The 13,062-nt window shown below is 38.2% G+C and overlaps 1 protein-coding gene across 4 annotated transcripts in view; it reads right to left on the minus strand.

Moving 5' to 3' along the window:
* The window catches only part of Shab (Shaker cognate b), a 560,996-nt gene that overhangs the window by 48,747 nt on the left and 499,187 nt on the right, over positions 1-13,062 (minus strand). For all 4 annotated transcript variants that reach the window (XM_069845212.1, XM_069845209.1, XM_069845210.1 and 1 more), the window contains one exon: positions 9,536-9,713. In XM_069845212.1, the coding sequence (XP_069701313.1) occupies positions 9,536-9,713 (178 nt within the window). The remainder of the gene's footprint in view (positions 1-9,535; positions 9,714-13,062) is intronic.

Genomic DNA, 13,062 nt, shown 5'->3' on the forward strand with positions numbered 1-13,062 from the left:
AATGGACACTGAGCGAATTTTTCTGTGTTTTGTTTCTCTGTGAGCCAGCGTATAGTTCCACTTTCAAGCGCTAGAGGTTAGTGTAATCGAGCACACGCTAAGATAATAATTGAGAATAGAGTTGAGACACAAGATCCAAACATCGCCTACCTTATTGCATAATCCAGTAACGCTTTGCTTCAAATAAATTCAAGTTAACAGCTTTTCCTTATTTCTCAGTGACAAACTACTGTAGTTGTAATAATAATATTTTATATTTCAGATATAAATTATATTATAAAATAATATAATACATTATAAAATTAAGTATCGAATTCGTTTAATATTTGTATATAATATAATATAGGTATATGGTTTTACTTCTCGTAAGAGTTTTGTTTTTCCATTTTCAGCGCTATCAAATCATTACATATTTTAATTGTTGTTGGGGTCAACGTCTCAACTATCATTATAAAGGAATTCTAGTTAATGACGGATTTATTATTTTATGGATCCAATTTATTTTATTTGAGTACATAATGTACCTAGATGTATTAATTATATGTGTTATATTTCCGCTGTGTCGACTGCTAGCTAGTGTGATGTCAGCGCCAACTCTAGGTAGAAAGCAGAATCTCACGCTTTAGCTGGCTTGAAGGTCATTGAAATCAGTCCGGCTACATCAAAGGTACCGACGCGAAGTGTCCATTCTTTATAATCCCTATTCGCTGGTCAGGCACATGAGATATGTTTTCTTTTCGGTGCCTGATTTACAACTGTTTTAAATTGAGTTAACGCTTGGCAGGCATTTCGCTAGCTAAGGAGTTCATCAATTCATGTAAGTGACGTTAAGTAAATATTCATCTTAGCTTAGTAAAGACAATTCGTTTTGGTTGTGTATAATTAGGTTTCCGAGATTTCCGAAAATGTAATAACCAGTTTAATTAAAAATAGAAGCAGAAAGGAAAACCCGTGCAACGCCGGGTGCTTTCAGCTAGTAGCTTATAATAATAAAATTAATGATATAATGAAATTAACAATCGACAGGAATGTGAGTACTAACTAGGATGAACGGTTTTTTTTCGTTGTGAGGAAACGACCTACGGCCTTAATTCCCATTTCGCCTTGAACATGCACGCTCAGAGCTCATGGAACTTCGCATTTACATACGTATACTTACTTACTTACTTACTGACTTTTAAGGAACCCGGAGGTTCATTACCGCCCTCTCATAAGCCCGCCATTGGTCCCTATCTTGAGCAAGATTAATACAGTCTCTACCATCATATCCCACCTCCCTCAAATCCATTTTAATATTATCTTCCCATCTATGTCTCGGCGTCCCCAAAGGTCTTTTTCCCTCCGGCCTCCCAACTAACACTCTATATGTATTTCTGGACTCGCTCATACGTGCTACATGTCCTGTCCATCTCAAACGTCTGAATTTGATGTTCCTAATTATGTCAGGTGAAGAATACAATGCGTGCAGTTCAGCATTGTGTAACTTCCCCCATTCTTCTGTAACTTCATCCGTCTTAGCCCCAAATATTTTCCTAAGAACCTTATTCTCAAACACCCTTAATCTCTGTTCCTCTCTCAAAGTGAGAGTCCACGTTTCAGAACCATACAGAAAAACCGGTAACAACTGTTTTATAAATTCTAACTTTCAGATTTTTGACAGCAGACTAGATGACAAAAGCTTCTCAACCGAATAATAACAGGCATTTCCCATATTTATTCTGCGTTTAATTTCCTCCCGAGTGTCATTTATATTTGTTACTGTTGCTCCCAGATATTTGAATTTTTCCACCTCTTCGAAAGATAAATCTCCAATTTTTATAGTTTCATTTCGTACAATATTCTGGTCATGAGACATAATCATATAATTAATCTTTTCGGGATTTACTTCCAACCCTATCGCTTTACTTGCTTCAAGTAGAATTTCCGCGTTTTTTCTAATCGTTTGTGGATTTTCTCCTAACATACTCACGTCATCGGCATAGACAAGACGCTGATGTAACCCGTTCAATTCCAAACACATACATATACTGTCTCATAAGTAAACTTCGAAGTTGAGGCACCAGTAGGAGCGACACAGATTAACTGATAGCGGAGTATAGGGGGAGGTGGAGGAACAGCCTAGCTTGTTTATTTCTCCTTCTGCTATCCACTGAGCTATCTGTGTAGATATGGTTGACGTTGAAGGTTTCGTAGGGACTAGCACTGAAACTGAGACATATGGAACGACGTGGTCATTGCGATGTCGAAAATGAAGTGCAATTGGAACAAATGTTTAAGTATTCATTCATAGTGTTTTGCCCAAGGGCAGGCCTTTCACTGCAAACGCAACATTCTTCAGTCTTTCCTATTTTCTGCCTTCCTCTTAGTCTCTGCGTATGATCCACTTATCTTAATTTCGTCTATAATTTGATATCTTCTTCTGCCCCGAATTCTTCTCCTGTTCACCATTCCTTCCAGTGCATCCTTCTCCTCAGGCACTGGCCTAACCAATTCCTTTTTATCTTTCTGATCAGTTTCAGCATCATTCTTTCTTCACCCACTCTTGTCAATACAGCTTCGTTTCTTATTCTGTTTGTCCATTTCACACGCTCCATTCTCCTCCATATACACATTTCAAATGCTTCTATCCGCTTTTCTTCACTTCGTCGTATTGTCCATGTTTCTGCCCCATACAATGCCACACTCCACACAAAGCACTTCACTAGTCTCTTCCTTAGTTCTTTACCCAGAGGTCCGCAGAAGATGCTCCTTTTTATATTAAAAGCTTCCTTGGCCATTGCTATTCTCCTTTTGACTTCCTGGTTGCAGCTCATGTTACTGCTTATAGTACATTCTAAGTAGGCCTATTTGAAGCTGTCCACTTGGTCTACTGCCTCATTTAGAATTCGCAAATGTATCTTTTTATTTTTCTTCTGACAACCATGGTCTTCGTATTGTTTGGATTTATCTTCATCCCATACTGTTCACATCTGTCATTTAGCTCCAGTAGCATATCCATTAGTATCGTTTCCTCTTCTGTTAACAATGCCCTATCATCAGAAAATCTTATGCACTTTATTCTTCTTCCTCCTACTTTTACCCCGTTCTGAAAGCAGTTCTTCACCAAATCCTCCAAGTAGATATTGAACAGGGTAGATGATAAGGGGGATCCTTGTCGTACTCCTCTTCCTATTTCACTTTCTTCAGACATTTCTTCTCCTCTCCTGACTTCGACTCGTTACTATTATAATTAATAATAACAAAAATAATTGTTAAAAATTACCTTTAAAAGAGTATTGTTCTGTACAACTCTTTATAGGCCTAAGAAAATGTGATGCTTTTTGATGTCATTTAAGAGGTTCAAATCTATCTTCGGACAGTTGACTAAACAACAACAAATACCTATTCCCGTATGATCGATTTGTTACTGTTCATAATATTCTCGACTTTCATGCTCAACCTAAACATGATGCTTGCCGATTGCGAGGAACTTGCTCCGCGTGTTATATCTAACAAGGTAAGGGTTTCGGCTCGAACAGGAATTTCGTATCCAAAATTTGTATACATGCCTATCTTTACATCTCTGTAAAACTCCCAACACATACATATACTGTAATGTGTGGTTTGTCTGTTAGAGCACTGTACGAGTTGAGGGGTGGGTAGAGCACTGCACAAGTTAAGGGGATGGGACACCTTACCCGTAAGCATAGCATTAGCCTAGAAGCTAGTGCGAGTGGTAAAATGTCTAGAGCCCATTTAAGAACATTTTTCTCCAACGTTCTGTCTGAAAATATTGCAGCTAATAAAAATGTACACTGTTGTGTGAGTCATAGAATGCGCACAAGGACACAACCTTAAATGAATCATTCCAAGGCTAAGACATGTAATATATGATCATTCCACCTAAAAAAAGAACTAAATATTTCCAGCCTCTGGATATCTATTTCCTTAGACAATACGAAATATATGCTCGGAGGATAACAGATTGCATAAGGACTCTTGCTGAGAATCCAAAACTTAACTTGGGAAATCGTGTGTTTATAATGAAAATGCACTCTATTATTCATAACCAGTTGTCTGTACCGCCCTATGGTTCAGTATTCCTGGCAGTCAGCTGGTTACGTGAATCCTGAACAAGTCTCGGACTTCAAAAATGTAATTCAGGTGGCATTTGATTTTTCAGCACTGGGGTGTGGTTCAGAAGATTGTTCAGGTGTTGCTTCTGCGTGTTGTGCTTATTGCTTTGCTCCATGCTGTTTCATGCATTTTATAGAGAATCCTCATGTACATTTTTAAAGAAGTGTATTGACCAATACCAACCAAACGGAGAGTTACACAAATGAGTGCTTTCACGGACTTCATCACCATTGTGAGGTCTGTACAAATTTTTAACCAAAAAGTCCTGTTCGAGCCGAAACCCTTCCCTTGTAAGTAGGGGAACGTTGACTTTCTACTAAATCGACGGAGCAGTGTATTCGACTTGGAAAGCGTGTTCAGAAACCGTTCAGCAACCCATGCGCCAGGGAGAATTTTGCAGAGACTATTTGTCTACTTACAGAGAGAAGTGGAAAACATTGTCTTGCAGTTAATCAGTTATGTAATGACATTGAAAAGGCGAACTTAAAATAGGTGAAAGAGGTGAGACCTTGCCCAGCGTTAATTGTTAAGCGAAGTTGGCTGCACTCTGTCATTAATCACACGCCCGCTGTAATAACGGTGCTTCATGTGGGTGGAGAACACGTTACGTTAGTCTGCAGATTTATTATCAAGTTGCAACGTATGAAGATGAGAGATTTACGTGACTTATATTTAAAGGTTGTGTAGGTAGAGATAAAGAAAGTTACACGAATAAATTTCAGAGCGGTGGGTCCGGGCTGGTATTGGGCCGATCAATCATAAACTGGGCTTTATCACATCTAGTAGTCGGGGGTAGGTCAGCACCCTATCTCATTCATTATCAGCTACATTAAAATCTCGTCCGTCTGAATGTTAAGCCGTTTTCTGAGTACACTATGTTAGTAGATGATTCAACGTTTCCTTTCACAAACTTATTACTTTATTATCTTTTGAGATTCTAAAACAGAAAATGTATTACTATGCACTTGACTGAACATTCCAACAAAAAGTAGACAGGTGCACAACTTTAATAAGCTGCATATCTTGAAGTATAACTAAACCCCATTTCAGTTTGGTTGATAGGCTTTCCCCTCTACTCACACTCCCTACCATCAGTGAAGGGGAAGATGGTACTGTCCATCTCACAAACGTTCGACTAATTGACTTTCTACGGTACATAGTGACAAATTTTATTTCTAAAAATGTGTACCGGTACTCTATATTTCGGAAGTTCATACTAAGCGTTTATATTGAATTTTATTGCTATTTATATTAACTGGCACACTAAAAAGCTACTGACAACGGAAGATAAATGTTTTCTCCACCGCTAGTTTCTACTCTACAGCATACACAATGGGACAATCTGATCTGTGTCGCTCCCCCTGACTTCATAATACAAACTGACATTCCTAAATGTAATTATTAGTTGAAAATATTGTAAGAACTACACAAAAATGTACTCTAACATATTATAATTGTCAAACATCCGTGACACTGTATTTTATATTCACTTATATACTTTATTTAATATTTTATTTGCTAGTGTGTACAGCTTGGGGGTGCAGGTATAAGAGGTAACAGCTACCGGTCTGTCACTGACGGACTCAGAGTAAGTAGAAGGGGAAAGAAATGCCTTCGCATCCTCTCAACTTGTATGAAATGTAAATGCGAGCGCGATCACCTGTCGACAGTTGCATAGCTTTACTATGCTACACATCTTTACATGGAACTATGCTTGGGTGATGCGAGAAATTAAACAAGGAGGACAAGGAGAAAATAAGGATCACGAGGAGACAAGGAGAACAAGGCAAAGAGAAGAAGAACAATGTAAATAGAAGAAGAACAAGGAGAAAAAGGGGAAAAACAAGGAGAAAAAGGGGAAGACAAGGCGAACAAGAGGAATGTAAGGAGAACAATTCAAATGCAAGGAGAACGAGGGAAGACGAGGAGAATAAGAGTAAGACCAGGAGAACAAGAAGAATGCAAGAAAAACAAAGGACAGCAAAGAGAATAAAGGCAATACAAGAAAAACAAAGGGAATGCAAGGAGAACATGGGAAATATAATGAGAACAAGACTAATGCAAGGAGAACAAGGGGAATTGAAGAAAAAGGGACGCTGTTGGCAGGTATGGTTAGAAAAATAATTTCCTTTTTAAATTACTAGATATAACATGTCTCTCTAAAGCAGTGCTTTCCAAACTTTTTTATATGGCGACACCGTAGCAAATTATAAACATTTAGTGCGTCACCTTGTCCCTCAAATGAAGGTATTCCACACATTAATAGGCTACTTGTACATCCTTCATAAAATGAATAAGATAAACATCCATATTTCCAGTATTGTTAAAATATTATATAAGACGAAAGAAACATTTACACAGAGTTCTAAGATGAGGAAAACAATCGTACTTATTTTCACCCTTGGTTTTAATTTTTTTTGCGGCTCACATGTGCTTGGCGAATCTCACAAATGTATTTTATGTTTGAACGAATATGGGATAAATTCACTCGTATTTATTCATCCAGCATTTTTAAACTGCCACGTTTCACTGTTTTGATATTGCTCATCACAGAAAATCCTGCTTCGCAATAATACGTGGTTCAAAAAACTGCAACAAATCCACAAGAGCCCGTTTGGAAGATGCGGAAAATCTTCAAGTGAAATCCAGAATCTGTCCAAATCATCTCTTTGATGTTTTAACTTCAAGTTCCTATCATTTTTAATCTCTGCCAATTCTTCTTCTTCTGCTGGTAAGAAAAGACCACTAACCTCAGATGACTAAAATGGATTTCTTATCCAGTCATAAGCATCTGTGTTCAGATCTGGGAAGTAAATTTCGAGTTTATCTGTGAGTAATGTGAGATACTTGTAAATTGAATCTTTTATTTCGTTCTTAGAATCACAGTGAGATGTATCTGGGAACATTTCATAGCTGCCCTCCTTCACTTTCTGAGACCAAATTGCTAACTTGTCTCCTAAGGCAGATATTTTGTCTGTTGCAGTTAAGATATTCATCCTTGTCTTCCAGACTATACTTATACTTGTACACTACAACTATACGCACATCTATGAGTCTGTCAAGGACACGTATCTACAAGGCAGCTAGGTAAGCAAGACGTGACCAGCGATTTTATTACTTCATTTCAGTTATCATGAGTTAATAGCTCAAAATAATTAAATATACCAGATAGTTCGCTATCAGTAGAAAGAATGGCTTTGGATTGGAACCCCCAGGGTAGTAGAACAAGGGGAAGGCCAAAAAATACATGGAAGAGAACAGTTTTGGAGGAAATTGCTAGGGAGGGGAAAACTTGGAGCGAAGTGAAGAAGTTGGCTACAAATAGGGTCCGATGGAGAGACCAGCGAAAAGGGATTATAAAGAATGGACACTGAGCAAATTTTCCTGTGTTCTGTTTCTCTGTGGGCTGGCGTTTAGTTCCACTTTCAAGCGCTAGAGGTTAGTGTAATCGAACATACGCTAAGATAATAATTGAGTATGGAGTTGAGACACGGGATCCAAACATCGCCTACCTTATTGCATAATCCAGTAACGCTTTGCTTCAAATAAATTCAAGTTAACAGCTTTTCCTTATTTCTCAGTGGCAAACTAGTTGTAATAATATTTTTTTTATATTTCAGATATAATAAATTATATTATAAAATAATATAATACATTATAAAATTAAGTATCGAATTCGTTTAATATTTGTATATAATATAATATAATATAATATAATATAGGTATATGGTTTTACTTCTTATAAGAGTTTTGTTTTTCCATTTTCAGTGCTATCAAATCATTACATATTTTAATTGTTGTTGGGGTCAACGTCTCAACTATCATTATAAAGGAACTCTAGAGTCTAGACATTACAGTTAATGACTGATTTATTATTTTATGGATCCAATTTATTTTATTTGAGTACATAACGTACTTAGATGTATTAATTATATGTGTTATATTTCCGCTGTGTCGATTGCTAGCTGGTGTGATGTCAGCGCCAACTCTAGGGAGAAAACAGAATCTCCCGCTCTAGCTGGCTTGAAGGTCATTCAAATCAGTCCGGCTACATCAAAGGTACCGACGCGAAGTGTCCATTCTTTATAATTCCTATTCGCTGGATACACTTTGTGAATGCCCTATGCTCCTCATGAGGAGATACAGGAGTTTGATTGATTGACATTTCGCTACACCCCATAAAACTTCAGGCGACACCCAGTTTGGAAAGCTCTGCTCTACAGCAACGCTTATCTCATGGTTATGATTAATTTCATTACGAATAATATGTGCGTAGCTGTTTAAGTTATATTCTTCTCTTAGAAGTTGTAACCGTGCACCTCCATGCCATTCCTCGCTGGATGTCTCGATCTTTACGAAATTTGAATTCAGTTAGCAAAATCAAGCTCTGTCCCCTCCCGCTTAATATATCGACCCTCCCAAATACTAACATTGTAACTCAATTTTTTATGGTTTTGAGTTATGCTAGTTAATATGGTCTTAAATTGTTTCTTTTTCTTCCAGTACTATCATTGTAGCTCTAAACCTTCCCAATCGTATGCAAAATCTTATTGTTACTATCTGTATACATTGATTTACACGACCAATTTAAAACTTCATTTGCTTCTCCTGAAAAATGGAAGAAAATGAGTTACAATGTTAATATTGTGAGGGTCGATATATTCAAATGGAACGTTAGTATTCATACCGATTCTATTACACGCTTGGAATGGCGAGAAGAACTTTATCATTTTCATTTAATTAGGAGACGAGTGACAACCGTGTGCATATTGATTAGTGTTGTTAACATGGACATACGTGACAACCCTTTGAGCATTCATTAGTGTTGCCAACACTAAATATTAAAATTTTATCCACCCAAACCTCGTTGCAGACAAAATCTACTATATTTGCATGAAATGTTTCACGAGCAAATTATGTATTTAAAGCGAGAAGGTCCGCGCGCAGTTGATGTGTTTACATCTAAGAGGTCCGCGCGCAATTTATTACTTCCCAATCCCTTCGCGCTCAAATAATATACACCTATTTCATTAATACAGATGTTAAAGAGTGCTGGTGATAGGAGATAATGTTTCAGATGGCACCAAGCAGCGAATCGCGATGTTTACAAGATTTGAATGATATCTTAATGTTGTCTTAACTTATCTTAAAATATTGAATGCGGTTACTATAATTACTGATATTTAGTTTACAATGTAGAGATGTTCGTTTGTAGTACGGCTACAGTGGGTTAATTCTACCATCTGTCCAGCAGTGATACTTCGGTGTCAGCTGGGTGGGATCTAGCAACTGCGGAACATCACGTAAAAATGCAATTGTTTATTTTCTTTAATACTTTGCGTATGTAAAACTTATAGCTTTGAGACCCTTATTTTCTGAATGCTTTCATACAATTGCACTGTTTTTGTGTATACTGCACCTCCGAGTGTCTGGATCCCGAAGAGGTGCTGGTTGATGAGCCTCGTGGCTGACGCTATACTTCGGGTGGGCATGAAGCTCGGCCTCTTGGTGGAGCTCCGCTGTTTAGTCTCCAAACTCTCCTGGGAATCACCTCTCGTTCTTTCCGGTTCCCCGAACCTCGTCCGGGGCTTCACCCCCTGGTAACACACAATAAACGAGAGATATTCATTGTATATTAACATGTAGTTGTTATTGGTTGTTTGTCAGACTTACCATTAGGCAATAAAAATTCGGATTTTGGTTTTGATGACAAAACATCCATGGGCTAAGTATTATATTACATTAGAAGCACTTGAAATGTGGATATGGAGAAGAATGGAGCGTGTGAAATGACAGACAGAATAAGAAATGGAGCAGTGTTGGAAAGAGTGAGCGAAGAAAGAATGATGCTGAGACTGATCAGAAAGAGGAAAAGGAATTAGTTGGATCGCTGACTGAGAAGAATCGGAACTACCCAGGAACTGTACCAGACACCGCCTCAATGTTTCGTTTTATATTCACATACATACCTCAAGAGAGCTGAGAAGACGTAAAAGACCCAACATTGAATGCACACAAACTCTGTGTGAATTAAATTGTGGTTTTCTGTCAATCATGCAGATTTTGCTTTCAGGTATAGCTCCATGTAAATGCGAATTAAGTCGAAAGGAGGAAAGTAATGGCAAAGGAAGCTTTTAATAGAAACAGGAGCATCTTCTGCGGAACACTGGAAAAATAACTAAGGAAGAGATTAGTGAAGTGCTTTGTAAGGATTGTGGCATTGTATGGGGCAGAAACGTGGACATTACGACGAAGTGAAGAGAAGCGAATAGAAGCATTTGAAATATGGTTTTGGAGAAGACTGGAACGTGTGAAGTGGACAGACAGAATGAGAAATGAAGCTATGTTGGAAAGAGTGAGCGAAGAAAGAATGATGCTGAAACTGATCAGGAGGAGGAAAAGGAATTGGTTGGGTCACTGGCTGAGAAGAAACTGCCTACTAAATGGTGCACTGGAAGGAATGGTGAATGGGAGAAGAGTTCGGGGCAGAAGAAGATATCAGATGATAGACAACATTAAGATATATGGATCATATGAGGAGACAAAGAGGAAGGCAGAACATAGGAAAGATTAGAGAAAACTAGGTTTCCAGCGAAAGACCTGTCCTTGGGCACGACACTAAATGAAGAAATGAATGAAAGCTGACTTGAATAATTTCAAGGGAAAAATTGTTCCGGGACCGCGTATCGAACCCGGGATCTTTGACTGAAAGCCAGATTTGCATAATATATGTGACTGTTTAACAGAAAACCACAATTCAAGTCATACACAAGGGACAATCAATAAGTTTCCAGAATGTAGGCAATACACTGGACATAGGAAACGAAGAAGTTTTCTAGAACCAGGGAGATGCCTGAAATCTATGCTAAATGCATCACTCGAAAGGCAGAGAAGAAGACTAGCTATAAGGCGTAAATGTGGAGATTCCAGGAAGGAACGCAATACGTCCTTGACAGGTTTGCACAAAATCACGTGTAGAAGCTCAGTTCTTAAAGACAGGCTGATGCTGTTTGATAGACTGTCTCAACAGGCATAGAAGCAATGATCTTTAGTGACATGCGCATTTATGTTTAACGGTAAAATAAATACAAGTTCAGTTCGGAAATATATTGATTGCACCTTGTACAGGGACATCATTTTATTTTTACTTCAATTTTTATTGTACCTGAGTTTTTGAATATACTTCACTCCCACTCTCTCTACTAGTGAGCTTCCAACCGTTCTCCACACAGAACCAAGCGTATACAGTCAAAGTCGCCTTACGGTCTTAGTAAACACAAACAGTACTGAGTTAGTGAGTATAGTACGTTCCAGAAATATGTTCGCTTTCAATATTGAATCATATTCTCGCACAGGTACTGTCGTCCGTTTACCTATGTCGCATCCCGGTTACCCCACCCGCTTCTGCCCGTCCCTTTGTGGCTGGGCTGTCGTATTTCTTTTCTGAAAACATTAATATCTGTTAGGAATTGGACGTCTACGTAATATTATACAACTGTTTAAAATAACTTAAATAAAAAGGCCTCGTTAAGTAATTAACTGTCACGTGATTTCCCTCCTTTCTACGACCCTCGACAAAACCACTTGAACGGACAATAAATAGCATGTCTGAATAATTTTATCTTTTCGAATCGGGCAGAAGTGAAGATTGAATATACAGTACGTAAGGTACTCTTTTATAGTGTAGGGACACAATTATTTCAACATGAGTTAGCAGTACGAAAGACGAAACTGGTAATTGGAATTAGGTACAATAGTATATAGTGCGATAATATGCAAAAAAGGAACTGAAACCTGAATAGAAATGAACGGCCATCATTTTAAAACATGTGTTTAAATATCCATATTATGATTATTTTTCAATTTAACTTCATTCTCTATATTGTACGCCAATGTGCTGTAGACAGTATAATATACACTGCATAATGAATACGTCCGAACGGACAGCTCAGTTCGAGAGTAAAAACACTTGTTGTTAATATTTTCCTGTATTTTGATTAAAGAAAAACCTAATGAAAATTATATATTATTTTAAGTACCGAAGTACATATGATATTTCCATGCAGATATTCTGCGTCATCATACGATGAAAGAGTAATGGAACGGAGAAAAATTCCCTCCGCCGCCGGGATTTGAACCCGGGTTTTCAGTTCTGCGTGCTGATGCTTTATCCACTGATGCTTTTGTATCCGGTGTGGCTTAGTGGATAAAGCATCAGCACGTAGAGCTGAAAACCCGGGTTCAAATCCCGGCGCCGGAGGGAATTTTTCTCCATTCCATTACTCTTTCATCGTATGATGACGCAGAATATCTGCATGGAAATATCATATGTACTTCGGTACTTAAAATAATATATATGATAGGCCTATGCGTAAATCACTTCGTGATTTAAGACGGCGCTTATTCCGTCGAATCCCGGCCAACTAGTCACTCATAACGAGTGCACCTCAGCACATGTGTGGACTTCGGTCCTACGTTCAGAGGGCGGCCACTAGAGGGAACCCAAGAGTTGGAGCTTAATCTGAGACGATTCTATCCGACGCCGGGATTGTATCCGGTGTGGCTTAGTGGATAAAGCATCAGGATGCAGACTGAAAACCCGGGTTCAAATCCCGGCGCCGGAGGGAATTTTTCTCCGTTCCATTACTCTTTCATCGTCTAATGAAAATTATCAAACTCAAAATCGCGATATTTCATACTTTACGTAAATGGATGAACTACTTTTCATCCCTCCTATACCTAGTAAAGTGATTTGTTTGTATCTTACGCCAGTATCATCGAACTCCAGTGGAAGGGAGTATCAAACGGTGTTTCCGATTCACAAGCTTTAAGCCAACGGTATAGCCAGGTTAATATTAGAAATGTTAGTAAAAATAAAATGATGTCCCTGTATATATTAACATATGAATCTGAGGCCGATCATAAAGGTTTAAGAAAGGATAAGGC

This window comes from Periplaneta americana, chromosome 14 (assembly GCF_040183065.1).
Source record: "Periplaneta americana isolate PAMFEO1 chromosome 14, P.americana_PAMFEO1_priV1, whole genome shotgun sequence".
NCBI classification, from domain to species: domain Eukaryota; kingdom Metazoa; phylum Arthropoda; class Insecta; order Blattodea; family Blattidae; genus Periplaneta; species Periplaneta americana.